The following is a 17,226-nucleotide window of genomic DNA, read 5'->3' on the forward strand; positions in this document are numbered from 1 at the left end:
CTCCCCTCCTCCACGACCTGCAGCCCCACCACTCCCCTCCTCCGCTGGGGGCCCCGCCAGCCCCGACCCGCAGCCCCCTGGTGCTATTCCAGTCCTGGGCTCTCCCCCACCCCAGCTCTGCTGGGGCCCCTCAATCCCAACCGACAATGCCCCGTCTCAGTCAGAGACCCCCAGGGTTTGAAGCAGGGTCCCCCCCGCTACGGGCTGGTAATTACGCAGAGGAGTCCCAGCCCTGCTCTGCCTTCTAGGGGGGCCCCTTGGGCAGCAGGACCATGGTGCGGGCAGGGGAGCAAGGGCAGCTCTTAGCCAGCTCCCCCTGCGCGTCACCCACCCTCTCCCGGAACGTGCTCACTGGCCGAGCCCCTCCCTCCGCCCACAGCCGATCTCAACAGGAGACACCCCAGAGCCATGTCCTGTAGCCCGCGCTCCTACGCACCTCCACCAGGGGGCAGCAGCCCCAGGCCCCCGTGGACAGCCGGCAGCAGGTGTTGCCGTCAGGACAGCTGGTCTGCTCGTCGCAGGGAACCTCTCGAGCTGGGGAGCGAGACCCAGTGGTCAGAGCCAGACCCTTCCTCTGGGCTGTGACAGGATGGGGCCCAATGGGGCTTGTGGCCCCAGGGCAACCTCGGGAAGTGCCCACCCCACTGTGAGCGGGTGGAGGCCCTGGGGGCAGGAAACCCTGGGGGCAGCGTCCGGCTCCCTCTCTCCACTCCCACTGGGCTGTGCCACTCCACTGCCGAGGGAAGGGTCCCTGGTCCCCAGCCACCTGGCACTGCTGCTCCAAGGGGGTGGCAAGGTCCCAGAACCTGTGGGGCATTATCAGAGCATCCCTTTCCCCTCCCCCCCCCTCCTACCTCTCTCGGCGGTGTCCAGGAGCTGGGTGAGAGGCTGCGTCTGGCCCAGCGTCGAGGCACATGTTGAGTGGGGCAGGTCGCAGGTGGTGCCCTGGGGGCAGCAGTGCAGGCGATCGCTGCAGCACACGGCCTGGAGTGCCAGGGAAGAACCCGGGCCCAGTTAGACCCATTGTACGGCCAGGGCCCCGGGGCAGGAGCCACTGGTGGGGTGGGGTGGGGCGGGGCATGTCCCCAGGGGCTCAGCGCCAGCCCGTCACGAGGAGGCGCCTGCAGGCGGAAGCTTGGCTGGCAGAGCCCCCTAGGCCCCAGCCATTTCTACAGCATCTTCCCTGGGCTCACCCAGCGCCCAGCAGTGCTGAAAAGCAGCCACTTCGGGGGAGCGGGACCAGCTAGGGGACAGAGCCCAACAAGTGGAACTTCTGACATGCCCAGAGCAGCCTGAGGGAACCCGCCTGCCCAGCCTGGCATGAACCTGGCACCCAAGGCTCAGCACAGGGAGGTGACTCCTCCCGGTGGGAGTCACGCCCAGTCTGGGGCAGATACCAGGGGAGGCAGCCATGTGGGCAGATCGCTGGTGCCAGTCCCGAGGCAGGAGACAAGCGACAGCGCAGTCTGGCTGGCCGCCTGCTGAGAGACATGGCGCAGAGTGCCAGGTGCCCCGTTATGTGCAGTGAGATGCCCACCTGGGGGGTGTCCCTGCCCCAGCAGCCTGCCCCCCTCCCCCCGGCCTGGTTCTCTCCTCTCCACAGGCCTGGCGCAGCGTTGTAGCGGGGGCTGGGTTTAACCCACCCAGGGGCGCAGGATGCCAGACCGGGCTCTGCAGCATCTCTGTGCCATGGGGCAGGCATCAATCCGAAAGGGGCTGGCACAGTGGGGCACAGACATCCCAAGTCATGGGAGGCGCCTGGCTGCCCTAGGACACCACCAGGAGGGGCAGAGGGAACGGGCAGCTCACAGAATACCCTGGGGGGGCGGGGGGAAGACGACACACGTAACACACGCCCTGCCCTGCCCGCCCCATCCTCACTCACGTTCTGCAGTGGGCAGCAGCCGTACTGGCTGGTGGGCAGCTGGCAGCATGTGGTGCCGTCCGGACACGCTGACCGGTGGTCAGGGCAGGTGATCGCGCCGAGCGAGACTGGGGAGGGCAGGGGAAGGGAGATCAGGGGGGCACAGACCAACACCCCCCAGCGGCTGCTCCACCAGGGCCCTGAAGGCACCTGCCACCCCACAGGCCTCTGCACCGGCTGCAGGTAGGGCCCCTGGAGCAGGCTTGGGGGCACCTCCTACCATGGGGGCTGTGCCTCCACATGGGGTGAGCTCTTAACCCAGCTCTGGGGGTAGCCATTGCTCTCGGTACCCGACTCCTCTTCACAGAGCAGCTGGGGGGGTGTCCTACTGAATGTACACAGCACATCCACCACTGCAATGCAGCCACCTCTGGGGGTGGCATGGCTGATGTCTAACAGCGCACAGGAAGGGAAGCAGACCCTGGCTGTACAACTCCCACCCCCCTCCCCCCCCCACACACACCCCACCACCCAGGATCCCAGGGCCGTCTTGGCTGCCAGAGCAGCCCTGTAAAGAGTGTCTTCCATGATGATGCGGGGCAGGGGGCTGCCCAGGGGTTTAGGCCAGGGCAGTGCCCGTAGCACAGCACCCCCTAGACAAGGGGCTGGCTCACTCCTCCAGCCAGGGTGTGGGGCCCAACGCAGAGGACCCCACACGGCACGGGGAGCCCAGGCCCTCCAGCCTGCTCCCGTAGGACCGCTCCCCACCCCCTGGCCATGCCGTACCTGGCACTCCCTGCCACGGCGCTCGCTTCTGGGCCGGCACCTTGCTGCCCAGGGGCTGCTCCCCAGCGGCTGAGAGGCAGCGGGCACGTTCCAGGTCACAAGTGGTGGCATGGGGGCAGCAGTGCACTTTGTCCGCGCAGCAGGCGGCCTGCCAGAGATATGGGGCGTGGCAGAGCAGAGGGGAGCCAGCAACTCCCCCAGCTCCCTCTCTCGCCGGCCCCCAGGCCAGCTCTGCCTGGCCCCCCTCCTCGACCCACATGGCACCCAGGTCAACCCCCAGCACACCCTCACATCAGCGCCTCGCCCTGGGCTTGGCACAGCTGCCCCAGAACCAACCCTTACCCACGGCCCCCTGTATACGAGTCCTGCCCCCCCCACCAACCCATGGTCCCCTGTATCCCAGCCCCACCCCTGCCAACCCACAGCCTCCTGTATCCCAGGCCCACCCCTGCACCCCCAACTGAACCATGGACCCCCATATCCCAGCCCTGACACCCACCTACCCATGGCTCCCTGTATCCCAGCTCTGCCCCCCAGCCAACCCACAGCCCCCTGCATCCCAGCCCTTCTCCCCCACGGTCCCCTATATCCCAGCGCTGGACTCCCTGCACAACCTCCCCCCACCCCCCAAGCCCTCTTCCTGCCATCTGGTACCTGTGGCATGGGGCAGCACCCCCAGGAGCCAGTGGGCATCATGCAGCAGGTGGACTCATTGGGACACTCTGATTCGCCATCAGGGCACTGGACAGCACCAGCGGCTGGGATACCTGCCAAGAGCACGGCCAGCGCCTGGCACTCAGCAGGGAGAAGCCAGGGCAGCTCTTTCCTCAACCCCTCGCCGCAGGCAGAGCCACTCGGCAGACACCACCCGGGCAAGCAAGCAGCTCCAGCTGGCACCTTCTGGTGAGCTGGTGGAGTCTCTTGCTCCAGAGCCCTCCCCGGGGGAGTCCAAGACCCACTGGGACCTGGGGAGGGGAATCCACCAGCCCCTGCCCCCCAGTACTATGGGAAACCTCCTGCTACAGACTCTGCCCCCCACAATCCAACAGCTGGAGGACAAGAAGCCAAGCCCTCCCGCACCAGTGCAGCCAGGCACGTGGCGTGGCCGCTAGAGGGCGTCATGAGCTGCTGGGCACTGGGCAGAGCTCCTGGCATCGGGCAGAGCCCGGTCGGCACCAGACCCGGGGCCAGAGGCTCAGTGCCAACAGGGTCCCCTTGTGTCGTACAGCATCCACGCTCGGACGCAGGGGCCCAGGACACCCGGAGGGCATGTCGGTCCCCCCCGACCCCACCTCCGGCCCCATACCTGGGAGCACAAAGCAGGATTTGCCGTCGGCATTGCAGTGGGAGCCCCGGGGGCAGCAGTGATGCCCGTCGGCGCAGGCGACGGCCTGAGGAGAGACAGAGGAGATGGCTCTGGGTGGCACAGCCAGCATATCCCTGAACCCCAGGACAGGCGACGGGGGCTGGGAGCAGCCACATGGGCCACGGGAATGCACCCAAGGCAGATGGACACCAGCACCAAGCAGCTCCAACCCCTTGACCCCAACAGTATCCCCCCACATGGGGAAACTGAGGCACAGTGAGGGGACAGGACTCGGTGGCAGAGGATGGGGAACAGAAGCCAGGGGTCCTGAGACCCCCGGTTCTAAGCACTGGAGAAGGGCTGCTTCCCCCAGGCCAGAACAAACGCTGCCCACTCCACTGGAGGAAGGACACGCAGTTGGGCAGCACCAGGCTGTCCTGGGCTGGGGGGATGTGGTGGGGTCAAAAGGAAAACACCCAGCCCTTGACCAAGCAGGAGAACAGGACTAGGGGAGAGCCACAGCTGTGCCCTACAATCCACTCTGCAGCCGGTAACTCCCGGCACTGTACCGCCCCCACGCCTTCTACTCCCACATGGGCACCACGGACCAGCCAGCCCCATGTCCTGTCTGCAGCAGGGGCCAGCCCCAGATGAACCAAGAAGCCCCACAGTAGTAGCTGTGGGATAATCTGGCCCCCCAGGAAGGCTCATCCTAATCAGAGTCGGGCTGAAGCCCCGAAGGAGGTCTGAGCTCCCGTCTGTGATAGCAGCAACGGTGACAACTCAGGATGTCCCTGGGACCCACAGAAACAGCCAATCCCTTCTTGGTCTCAGTGACGGCCTGCAGCAGGGAGTTCCACAGTGTAACTAGGCCCTGGGTGGAAGGTATTTCCACTGCCCACCAGGGGAGACCCCTCTCCCCCCACCATGCCTACAGGCAGGGCCTGAACCAGCCTGGCAGCTGGCCAGGAAGCTCTCTGGGGAGAATGGCCCAGCCCGGCAGCCCCCCATGGGACTGTGGGTACAGCCGCTCACATCCCAAGTACAAGCTGGAGGCCCCCACCCCCCGGGCAAGGCGCTTACCTCCGACAATGGGCAGCAGCTGAAGGAGCCGGCCGACGTGCGCAGGCAGCTGTATTCCGCGGGGCACTGGGTCCCATCGGGGCACATGGGCCCGGCAGGCTTGGCCACGCTGCTGGCCTGGGTCATAGGCAGGGAGCCCTGGTGGAGGAGGCAGAGGGTGAGGGGGATGCAGTGCAGGGAGCCCAGAGCACAATGGCCCCCAAAATCACCCGCTGGCTCCTGGTCAAAGCAGGGGGGCTGAGTCATGGCTTGGGGGCAGCCAGTCTAAACTGCCTTGGGCAGACCCTCAAACACCCCCAGATCCCACCCCAGGGGTGCTGGGCTCTCAGTGGGGGAGGTGTACAGCAAGCGCTCACAGCCCGGGCTGGGAAGGGCACCTGGCACAGACATGTCTGCTTTCCACGTTGGGCACCAGTGCCACCAGGAGAGTGCTGGCGGGCAGGTCCCGTCCCCTTGGCTGGCCTGGTTGGGGGCCCAGCTCACCGGGGCAGCTGAGACAGGGCAGGAGACCCCTGAGCTTCGGCGGTTTCTACCCATTATCAGCTGGGGGTTTTAACCCTGGTGTCTAGACCAGGGGCTGCCCCCCTGCACGCAGAGCTCAGGGCAGGGAGCCCTGTTCACTCCCAGACAGTGGGCCCAGGCTGCTCCAGAGGACACAAAGGGACTGGATTGCACCCCCGTGGGGGAAGGGCCCCAGCACCCAGTGCGGGAGGGTTAACCACAGCTTCCCGGCAGGCCGGGGTGGGGCAGCAGATGAGGCAAGCACGGCAGTAAATCACAGCCAGGTTCTGCAACATGGCTTCCGCCGGGGATCTGGGTTATGACAATGCTCCCCCCGAACCCGGGCCCTTCCTCCCGTCCTCAGGAGCGACTCCCTCCACACCCCTCAGCCTCGCTGCCCCCAGCCACGAGAGCAGCTCAGCCCCTGCAGCGTCCCGCCAGCTGGGGCACTCGGGCGCTGGCCAGAGACCCAGCGAGCTTGCTCCACGCAGGCCAGAGCGGCTGGCTCTGCACGGGGGGGCACCACCACCAGTGGCACGGGGAGGGCGAAACCCAGGCAGAGAGACCTTCACCGCCCATAGCCTTCGCCAGGGACGTGACACAGACACTCACCAGAGACGGGGGGCAGCAGGCGTAGCCGTCCCCTCCGGGATCCCGGCAGCAGACGTCAAGCCCCTGGCACAGCCGCCCATCAGGGCACCGCAGGGAGGCCACCGCTCCTGACAGCGCCAGCCACAATGGCACGAGCAACCACATCCTTGGGGCGAGAACCTGCAAGTGACCAGCCAACAGCTGCTCAGCCGCCTCATCCCACCACGTCTCCTGGGGCTCCTGGCTTTAACTCTGAGCCGCCAGCTGGCTTTGGGGCTCGGCAGAACCCCAGACACAGCTGGGGGGAGGGAAGCAGGACTCCTGGGTTCTGTCCCTGGCTCTGCTCCTGACATGCTGTGCAACCAGGGACAAGTGGAGTCATTCCCCTGCCTCCGTGCCTAGGTTTCCCCATCTGTAAAATGGGGGTAAGTACTTACCTTTGCCCCCACCCCTGAACCAGAAGACCCCACTGCACAAAAGCAGCCACAACACCAGCCCCAGCCCCCAGCAGGCCACTTCCCCAGCCAGGGCCTCCCGCCCCCTCCGGAAGCTGTTCTCTGGCACCAGCCTGCTTCTAGGTGAGGGCCCTGGCTGCGCTGGTGACCCCACGGCTGCACGGAGCAGCTGGTTGGACCAGCGGGTCCCAGCGCTGGGGGTGGAGGCTGTGGTTCAGGTGCGGTGTCACACCGGCTGTCCCTCCCACTCCTCTCCGGCTGGAACCCACCAGCACAGCAGCTGCCCCTGTTGTGACACTGCCTCGTGCCCAACCGCGCCCGGGGAAAGCCCCCACAGGCCGCACTGCCGCCTTACGCTGCTCAGAGCTGCTGGCGCGATGCAGGGTTCAGCTGGAGAGGGCTAGGACCTGGCAGCAGCCTCCGCCCCCTCGCTGATGGGAACCAGCCCTGGGAGAGGATCAGTGACCAAACCAGCCCCACGGCCCAAAGTCCGGGCCGATAAGAGCTTCTACCCAGAGCTCCAGCCTGGCCCCCTCCCCCAGCGCTGCGGCTCCAGTGGGGATCTGGCCGCAGGCCAGCAGAAACACGGATGCAGCAGAGAGGCGGAAACGTGAGCCGTGTATCAGGGCACAGCAGCTTGGGAAGCAGCTGGGCCTGTCCGAGACGCGTCTGCCCCCTCCTCCCCCCGGCTTCACAGCCCCTTTGAGCTAGAGCAGTGCAGGCCAGTGCTTAATACACAGAGCCAGGACTCTGGAGTCCTATTCCGGCCCACAGCCCTCTCCTGCCCTGCTGTGAGCTGACGAGGCCCATGACCCCGGCCAGGGAGGGGCCGGACGGCTCGTTCGGGCTGGAAGAGACTAGCCACACTCCCTGCCTGCTGCAGGTGACTCTGGAGTCACACCTGGGTGAACCAGGCCCACTGCCACTCAGCCATGGGTCCCGCTAGGCTGGGTCCCACGTGTAACCATGGCACAGGCCCACAGGCTGGCCAGGCAGGGTTTGTATTGAGACCAGGGAGGTGCTGAGAGGGCAGGTGGGTGGGCGGGTGGCGTGGGCACACACAGCTCACTATGTTCCTGTAGCGCCGCTGGGGCCCGGGGAAGCGCTCACACCCGCACGCCTGCCAGCAGGGAGGGGTGGCTACAATTTGCTCGGTACAGGTGTCCCCTGGACAGAACTCATGGGGGGGGGGGGGGGGTTGGAAAACCCCCCCCCCCCCCCCGCACTGTGTTCACGGCGCCCCCCAATGGCAGGCAGAGCCAAGTGCCCATTGGGTCAGGCGGGGAACATCTCCACCTGCCTGAATTCAAGAGACGAGCCCTGAACAGGGGGACAGGCGTCGCTCACCCCCCCCCACCCCCGGGAAGGCCCTCAGAGACGGGGGGGGTGTGGTGTGGTGTGGTGTGGGATAGCGCTGAGCAGGCCTGGCCCGGAGCCATGACTCGTCTCCCCGATCTCCCCCTGCTCCCCAGTGCTCTCGATCCTGGAACCAGAGCCCCAGCATTGGCTGGGCCAGGCCTGACGACACTGCCCAGAGCAGGCCCCCACCCCCTGCCAGCCCACCAGAGCTGCAGAAGTGTCACTCCATGCGGCCAGGGAATCCTTGTCCCATCCTGCTCCCAGCCGCCCCTCTCATCAGCAAAGCACAGGGGCCCCCCCGCAGAGTCCTGCTGGGACAGAGATCAGGGTTCGCTTGCCTCCATCGGGGGTGGGAGGAGGCGTCTCACCCGGCCCCTGCCCGTGGGCATGGAGACGTGTACCTGCCCTTCACCTGGCTCCAGCAGCTGCTTGCGCCTCTAGCAGCATTCGCCTCATGCACTGTAACCACGAGATGCAACCCTCAGCCACGGCTCCCCGATAGCATCGTCTGGCGGTGCAGGAGCCCTGCACGCGGCCCTCACCTCATGCCACAGCCCACGGGGACGGCTCAGCCTGCTGGGGCACTACAGCCCCCCAGCAGCTGAGCGGAGCAGACGCAGTTCTGTCCTGTCCCCCCCACACACACAGCGCCGCTGCGTAGACAGCTCGGTGTTTGCTCATGGGGCAAATCAGGGCCAGATCCCCTCCTCCCTCAGGAGAGCAACCCCCTGGCACTGGGCCTCTCACCCCGCAAGTCCCCCTCTGCGCCTGCAATGCTGCACCCTTGGCCCCCAGCAGCCAACTCAGCCTGGAGAGCCTGGGCCCAGCACCAGGGCTGCTCCGCGCCAACACGGGGACAGACCCGCACCAACGGGGAGGGCTCTGCGCCAGGTACCAGAGCGGCTGGGAGTCAGACACCTACCGGCGAGAGCAGGCCCCCCCGCACACGCTCTCGCTTCCCCTCCGCCCACACGCTTCCCCGTGCCTGCCAGCCAGGCCTGGGAGTCTGGTTCTGGATCCCCCCCGCCTCCAGCCCAGCGCTCTTGTCAGCAGGCAGGAGAGGCAGGTCACAGCCAGACAGGGCGATAAGCACTTGTGGGAGAGCAGCCACCACGGACTGTGTGCGAGGCTCTGGGTGACGGTGTGGTTAGCTAACCCCCCCGCCCTGCTCATCACCGATGTTATCGCCGAGCCTGAGAGTGCGAGCCCTGGCGGCTCAGCAGCCTTTCACGGCAGATCTCACCCCCCCACCCCGAGACAGGCTGCACTGAAACTGCAGCGCCTAGCCACAGGAGGGGGAGCCCCATTTTACACGTGGGGAAACTGAGGCACAGAGAGGGATTGCGAGTGGGCTAAGTTCAGGCAGCCAGTCAGTGGCAGAGCTGGGGACCAAACTGGCTCCCAATCCCTTCTGTGCCCCCTAGACAATGGGGGCTTGGTAAGGGGCAGCAAAGCGGGTCTGGCTCTGGGCAGATTTCCTAAGCCCATGGTGGGAACAGGGCACGCACCGAACCTCAGCTCCTTGCAAGCCTCGGGACTCTGCCAGGAGCTCAGCTCCCATTGCCATCCCTGCACCGAGCTGGGGGCCAGGACCCATCTCCCAGTGCCAGCTCACCACTGACCTGCTGGGTGACCAGGGACAAGTTCCCTCCCTTGGCCTCAGTTTCCCCATCTGCCAGGGGATAATGCCTCCCCAGGGTAGGGGTCAATTCCTGTGGAGGGCTACGTGCCTCTCAGCCCAAGCACGCCCAGAAGTGCCTTCCCGTGGGCACATGACACACAGACACAAGCAAAGGACCTTCCTGTCTCTCCCCCCCCCCCCCGCTGCTGCTTCCCACCCCTAGATACACGTGCATTCTGGACCTGCCACCACATGCCCTCCTAGATTGTGCAAAGGAGCCTCTGGCGCGTGCGCGTCCCATAACGCTCCCTAACCCGAGCTGCCCCTTGCCCTCGGAGAGACCTGTAACAGCATTTACAGCGAAAGTAGCACATGGTGTTTACAGCTCATGTAGCGTGCTGTCCATGCGTGCAATAAAGATCCTAGCGAGTGCACTGGAGCTGGGGGGGTTGCCTACACCAGTTCCTCTTACTTCACTCACATGGCTGAGTTTGCACCCGGTACCGGCTGTGAAGGAAACAAAACCCCATGACAGAGGAGGGGAAGCCAGATGGGGAAGCAAAACTAGAAAGATGGAAGTCAGAGCCTGGTGCAAACAGCTGAGTCCCTCAACAAACCTCACCCTCACTCCCGAAAATGCTGGCCACACAGCTCGGCCTCACAGCAACCTGGCTGGGCCATTCCAGGTCCAGTCCAAGGCAGCTTGTCCACACGCCAGGGGCATGACGGGCCCACTGAGCCAGGGCACAGCCACCAAGCAGGGAAGGGACAGTGGGTGTGGCGGTACGAGGAGAGAGTTGCCTGCATTAGCCCAAACTCCTGGTGGAGACACGACTCTGGATTTTACTGGGACCTAGCGAGGGGAAGCCTGAGTGTGGGAGAAGACAGCGCCGCCCTTCCCTAGCCACGGCACGGTAGAAAGCCCTCGATTCCTAATGCAATGGCTAATGCGCTCGTTTGCCTGCTGTACATCCAACTTCCTTTAGCCATGGAGACCCAGCTGGGCCACAGGGCCCTTACAGAGGGGGTCAGCATCAGGTCATCCCACATAGTAACACCATGGTCAAACCCGCCCCAAGATAAGCGAGGTGGAGGGTGCCAGGGAGAGGCCAGTTTGGGCAGAGCGTGCCCACTAGGGACAGGACAGGAGACACCAAGCAGGTGCGCTGGGATCCAGGCAGCATCGCTGGGCTAGTCACATAAGTCTGTCTCTTCGCTCACTTGCTCATCACACTGGGACATGAATCATGCCCTCGGTAGCCAGGAGAAGACAGGCCACCAGCAGGAGTTGTGCCCATGCAGCACCACCCAGTAAGCCACACAACCCTGGGGAAGGGCAGCATCCACCATCACTACAGAAGGGGAAACTGAGGCACAGAGCTACCCTGGCCTGCCAAGGTGACAGGGCAGCTCAGGTCCAGAGCCAGGAACAGAACTCAGGTCCCCTGGTTCCGAATCCTGCGTGTCAGCTGCGAGGGCAGCCGTCCAGCTCACACGCTGGCCCGAGCAGAAGCGATGCAGAGCGGCACCCGGGTATGGGCACCTCCCGGTCAGTGCGAGGCGATGCCACCACAGGGGCCATTCAGGGCCAGGCTAGTGCACCCAGCAGGTCACGCTCGGCTCCAGTGCGAGCCGCACCGAACCCCCCAACCCCAGCGCCGGGCCCCTGTCCCGACCCCCCCAGCGCCGGGCCCCTGTCCCGACCCCCCCAGCGCCCGGCCCCTGTCCCGACCCCCCCAGCCCCGGCACCCTGGGCACAGCAGCCCCGACCCCCGGAGCGGGCGGGGACCCCCGGAGGCTGCCGAGCTGGGAGGGAAGCGGGAACCTGCCAGGGCAGGAAGGAGCCAGGCCGGGGGGGACACGTGCCAAGCCCGCGGGCTCCCGGGCTCCCGGCTCCGGCCCCCAGGGAAAGCCAGGCCGAAGGGGGGCCGTGAGGGCACCTAGGGCCCAGGCTCCGCCGCCGCCGCCGCCGCCCCCCAGCCCAGCCCAGCCCAGCCCAGCCCGGCCCCGGCCCCGGCCCCGCACCTGAGGCTGCACCGCACGAACCCGGCCCCGGCAGCTCCCGACAGTCTGCAGTTCAAGGGCCGCCCAAGCCCCCGTCCTGCCGCCAGCCCCGCCCACTCCCGCTGATTGGCCAAGGGGCGGGGCCTGACTCGCTCCTATCGGGCCATGGAGCCTGCTGAGGAAAGCGCGCCTCGCCCCGCGGGAATCCCCGGGAGGTCACGCGACGAGCCGGTCACATGACCCAGAGGGGCTGAGCACGTGCGGGGGGGGGGGTAGCGGAGCCCAGGCCCAGCGGGGGCACAAACCAACCCCCCAGTACAGCACTGCTGTGTGAAATGTAAACTACTCATCGATTCATCGATTGTAGGGCTGGAAGGGACCTCGAGAGGTCATCGAGTCCAGTCCCCTGCCCGCATGGCAGGACCAAATACTGTCTAGACCATCCCTGATAGACATTTATCTAACCTACTCTTCAATATCTCCAGAGATGGAGATTCCACAACCTCCCTAGGCAATTTATTCCAGTGTTTAACCACCCTGACAGTTAGGAACTTTTTCCTAATGTCCAACCTAGACCTCCCTTGCTGCAGTTTAAGCCCATTGCTTCTTGTTCTATCCTTAGAGGCTAAGGTGAACAAGTTTTCTCCCTCCTCCTTATGACACCCTTTTAGATACCTGAAAACTGCTATCATGTCCCCTCTCAGTCTTCTCTTTTCCAAACTAAACAAACCCAATTCTTTCAGCCTTCTGATATAAAATTATTCTGCTTAACTGCCAGGGGGCAAATTTGTCACGTACACATGGAAGAGATACAGCTATTGCTATGTCTTAACTCAGGAAATTCCTTCAAGAGGAAATGTAGCCAAACTCCAAACCTGGAGACAATGGACTTTTCTGTGCCTGCGTCCCGTAGATAAACAGCTTAGTTTGCAAAATAAGCAAGGAGGAGGGGGAAAATAGATGAACAATAAGGGGTCATAAGAGGGGCAGATACATGTAGCTTGCTAATTATGTATGGTAATGATGGCAAATTTTGGCCAATCATAGAGCGATAGATTATCATAAGCAACTGCATATAATACTTTGGTGTAAGTGTTTTCTTTGTTCTTGCTGACTTATGAGCTCGAACCCAATTGCAATTGAAATAAACGGATCGCCCCTCCCGGGGCTCCTTGCTTGGCTAGCTGTGTCCGTCTCTCCCTATTCCTCAGCTGGAACGGACAGAAATTTCTATGACACTTCCTTCATAGGTCATGTTCTCAAGACCTTTAATCATTCTTGTTGCTCTTCTCTGGACCCTCTCCAATTTCACCACATCTTTCTTGAAATGGGGTGCCCAGAACTGGACACAATACTCCAGTTGAGGCCTAACCAGCGCAAAGTAGAGCGGAAGAATGACTTCTCGTGTCTTGCTCACAACACACCTGTTAATACATCCCAGAATCATGTTTGCTTTTTTTGCAACAGCATCACACTGTTGACTCATATTTAGCTTGTGGTCCAGTATAACCCCTAGATCCCTTTCTGCCATACTCCTTCCTAGACAGTCTCTTCCCATACAGACTGATTTTTCCTTCCTAAGTGGAGCACTTTGCATTTGTTTTTGTTAAACTTCATCCTGTTTACCTCAGACCATTTCTCCAATTTGTCCAGATCATTTTGAATTATGACCCTGTCCTCCAAAGCAGTTGCAATCCCTCCCAGTTTGGTATCATCTGCAAACTTAATAAGCGTACTTTCTATGCCAATATCTAAGTCGTTAATGAAGATATTGAACAGAGCCGGTCCCAAAACAGACCCCTGCAGAACCCCACTCGTTATGCCTTTCCAGCAGGATTGGGAACCATTAATAACAACTTTCTGAGTACGGTTATCCAGCCAGTTATGCACCCACCTTATAGTAGCCCCATCTAAATTGTATTTGCCTAGTTTAGTTTTTTACTCAAAAAAGGGGAACTTAAAAAAAAAAAGATTTGACAAGGTAAGGAAACTGTTTCTGTGCTTGTCATTTAAATGAAGATGGTTAAAAGCAGCATTTTTCTTCTGCACAGTAAAGTTTCAAAGCTGCAATAAGCCAGTGTCCAGCTGCAAACTTTTGAAAGAACAACCAGAGTGTTTTGTGCAGAGTTACGAACATTTCAGATTCACACATTCCCGAGGGGGTCGGCACCGCTGAGGTTCTACTGTAGTCAGGAATGAGCCGGCTCCCTGGTGTTGCCAACTCTTGTGAATTTATCACAAGGGATGCAGTTTTCAGAGCTAACGTCTTCTGTTTTCATGTGACCGGAGGAGAACCCCTCCCCCTCCCTCCGCTGAGCTGGAGCCCTGGAATCCAGTCACTGCTGTGACAAGGCTCAGCCGGATCCCTCGGGATGGGAGGATGACTATCAGTCACCTATTCTGCAAACAGCTAAGATCCTGCATAGGGTCACTGCAGGCAGGGCTGGGAAGAGAGCCGGTACGGTGCCCCCAGAACCTGCCAGTGCTGGTGCGGGTGCCCCATTAACCTCCCATGTGCTCCCCACCCTGCTAGTTGCCTGATTTTAATGGGCTTTTTTCCAAAGAGCTGATCGTGTTGGGTGCTGAACCTTTAGAGATCTGGCCTGGGGACTGGTCCCCTCCCCCCCGTCTTGGCACTTTCGCCTGCTCAGCTTTCTTCTAAATGCACTTGACCTGAAAGAATGTTCCGCTTCCAACTCCCCCAGCCCCCCTGCCGCGGAAACCTGTGGGCGCTGGCAATCTCTGTGAGAAAGCAGAAGTGCGAGAGGCCGCAGGAGTGGCTGGGTTGGGGATCTCACAGCCTCCTGGCTGCTGGGGGACAAACTGAGAGGCCAGGGAGAATCAGAGCTCACTAGAGCCCTGCTCTGCAGCCTCAGACAAATCTTCCTGCAGAGTGGTCCTGGGTGGGGCTGGGTATGGAAGAGGGACTTCAAAGGGGGGAATTTTTCGTTCCATGTCCTGATTTTCCAGCGAGGGTTCTTTGTGTAACTAGCATGATGTGGGAGAGTGGGGTGACATGTCATGCTGTCCGGAGTGGCCCACGACCATGAGTGCCTTCCTCAGGGCAGACTGTGAGAAAACAGAGCAGACACCCACAGCTGGTGGTGTGGTTTCTAATTAGATTTCTCCAGTCTATCTTGCTACCTCGACAAACTGAACTTTGGGATAAAAGGTCACACCAAAAATCACAGCACACTCAGGTTGCTTCCAGTCACTTACCCCAGATCCATTGGTACCCTAGATCTTACGCCAAAGACAACACCTGTAATAAACTCTGGCTATATCTATACTAGAGACCTGTACCAATGCTGTGCGGCTGTGAGATCGCTGTGTAGTTGCTCTACGCTGATGGGAGAGAGCGCTCCCGGCGACGTAATTAAACCACCTCCAGCGAGTCGCGGTAGCTGCGTCGGCGGGAGAAGCTCTCCTGCTGCCATAGCGCTGGGCACACTACCACATCTATCGTTCGGGGGGGGGGGGGTTCACAGTTCTGCCCATGGGCAGCAAGAATAATAGGCTGCCCCCAAGGGACACCTGGGCAGCGGTGGCCCCGCCCCTTCTCTGAGGCCCCCTCACCCACTGCCAGCTGCTGCTGCCACCTGCCTACCTTCACTCCACCTCCCCCCCCCCCCCTGGTCCCTGCTGCTCGCCGTGTCACTTCTCCTCGGGGGCGGGGGTCTGGTGGGGAGTGAGACGGCTCGGACGGGCACTGGGGCTGCTGGCTCGGGGGGGTCTGGCTCGCTCAGGTGAGGGGCAGGGCAGAGAGGTTCGGCACTCCGGGGTGGTCGGCTCGACTTGGCGGTGCTGGGGCCGGCCCAGCGTGGCGCTCCATGGGGGGGAGCAGTTCGGCCTGTTGCAGGGGGAGCGGCCTGGCGTGGCGCTCAGCCCAGTGCTGGGGCTGGGGGGGCTGGCCTAGGGTGGCTGGGGTGGGTGAGCCGGGGCTCCTCTGGTCGTGGGGGGAGGGCTCAGGACTCCTCCTGTTATGGGGGAGGAGTTTCGGGGCTCCGGCATGCGGGGGGCAGGGCCTTGAGCGGAAGGGGTGGGGCCGGCAGGTTAGCCTCCCCAAAGTGGGGGTTCACCCTCCGCCCATGGTTTTGCCAACGTACGTGGTAGTGCAGACATGGCCTAGCTAAATGTTTGTTAACTAGGAGAAAGAAATAGGAGAGTTATTGGCAGGTTAAAACTAGCCAACATAGACACACCGATGCGTGCAGAATGCAGAGTTGTAGTGATCTGTCAATTCACAGTGTGTTTCAGGGCAGGCCGCCCAGGAGCTTACCCCGGGGATCTCTGGCTTCAGTCTGAGGTCTCTAGCCCTGTCAGAGTTCAAATGGGGAAGAGGTGGGAAACTGTCCTGTGTCTCTGTGCCTTCATTCAGCTTACAGGTCCATAGGACAAGCTTCCTTGGAGGATAGGGCCATTAGCCAAGCCTTTGTATTGGGATGTTCCCTGACGGCCCATCTGCTGTTGATAGTCCTGGAGGGGCAGAGAGGTGATCCCTGTGCCTGGGCTCACAAGTTAAGAGCAAACATTTTCACAGTGATAAAGACAAAGGTAGATATTTCCTCATCGCCTGGAAAGCCACATTCCCAGCGAGTTCCCTGCAGGCAGCAACGTACACACATTTCACAGAGTCTAACCACTCAATACCTTCTTGTAGGACTAATCCCTATTTTGAGCAAAACTAGCACACAGGTGACCTGGTCTGGTCTCCAGCTACGAGGGTGTCAGTTCTTAGCTAATGCCTGCAGCCTGGGCAAGAGCTGGCACCTGCCTGCCAGCATCACGCCCCCAATGCTAAACTGGTGTGTGACGGGGTGTCATGGACGCTCCAGAACAAACCTCGTTCTCCCCCATTCTCGATAAGGCAGCAGCCACTGCATTCTCCTTTCCCTTGATATGAATTACTTCCATGTCAAATCCACGGAGGGCTACGTGCCAACGAAGAAATCTCGACTCATTTCCCTTGGCTCAGGGCAGCCATGTCAAAGGGGCGTGACCGCTTAGCACAGTGAATTGTTTATTACACAAAGAAGGTTGAAGATGCGTAACAGCCCAGAGAGTGGCCCAGCTCTCTGCCTCCATGACAGCCTAATTCAGGTAATTACCCATTACCTAGCTACGTAGTAATGGGACGCCTCTTACCCCAGCCCCATCCTGCAGCAGTACCGCGCCTAGCCTAGCGTTAGTGCAAAGCACAAGGCTGCCCAAACCAGGCTCTGAATAAACCCAACGCACTGCCCACCCTGTGTCCTTGGCAGGACACCTCCGCAGCCCCCGGCTTGCACTTGGAGACCTTGCCAGTGAGGTTGGCTTCTCTCAGCCTTTGTAGCCCAATTCCCATATGGTTCAAGTGGTCATGCCGGGAGCTACTGAAAATAGCCCAGGCATCTATATGGGCTCTGGCAAATGTGTGTAACCACTGCAGCACCTTCCTGACAAGCCCCCAAATATATTAATCCAAAGGCAGAACCTTAAACTCATACCGTCCAGATTCCAATAGAAAAGCAGAGTTTTCCTGGGCTTCAGCATCTAAGGGAATTGGCCAGTACCCACGAGTCAAATCCAGTGTGCTTATGAATTTTGAACCCCCCAATAGACCCAGTGAGTCCTCTACTGGGGGTGTGGGGTATGGGTCAGGCTGGGAAAGCATTTA

General features: G+C 61.7%; 1 protein-coding gene across 3 annotated transcripts in view; it reads right to left on the minus strand.

Annotated features, from left to right (window-relative positions):
- The window catches only part of GRN (granulin precursor), a 15,790-nt gene extending 4,118 nt beyond the window's left edge, over positions 1-11,672 (minus strand). For 2 of the 3 annotated variants that reach the window (XM_024205033.1, XM_024205030.2), the window contains exons 1-9: positions 11,592-11,672; positions 6,153-6,311; positions 5,040-5,177; positions 3,957-4,041; positions 3,305-3,417; positions 2,651-2,798; positions 1,886-1,992; positions 855-984; positions 437-534 (exon numbers count right to left, since the gene is read on the minus strand). In XM_024205033.1, coding sequence (XP_024060801.1) covers positions 437-534; positions 855-984; positions 1,886-1,992; positions 2,651-2,798; positions 3,305-3,417; positions 3,957-4,041; positions 5,040-5,177; positions 6,153-6,296 — 963 coding nt within the window. In that variant the 5' untranslated portion in view covers positions 6,297-6,311; positions 11,592-11,672. Of the gene's footprint in view, positions 1-436; positions 535-854; positions 985-1,885; positions 1,993-2,650; positions 2,799-3,304; positions 3,418-3,956; positions 4,042-5,039; positions 5,178-6,152; positions 6,312-6,855; positions 6,927-11,591 lie in introns of those variants that run through there. The other variant, XM_024205032.3, reaches the window with a different exon arrangement.
- Positions 11,673-17,226: the final 5,554 nt, after the last annotated feature.

The sequence above is a fragment of the Terrapene carolina genome, unplaced genomic scaffold, assembly GCF_002925995.2.
Source record: "Terrapene carolina triunguis isolate 2854851 unplaced genomic scaffold, T_m_triunguis-2.0 Scaffold495, whole genome shotgun sequence".
Classification (NCBI taxonomy): domain Eukaryota; kingdom Metazoa; phylum Chordata; order Testudines; family Emydidae; genus Terrapene; species Terrapene triunguis.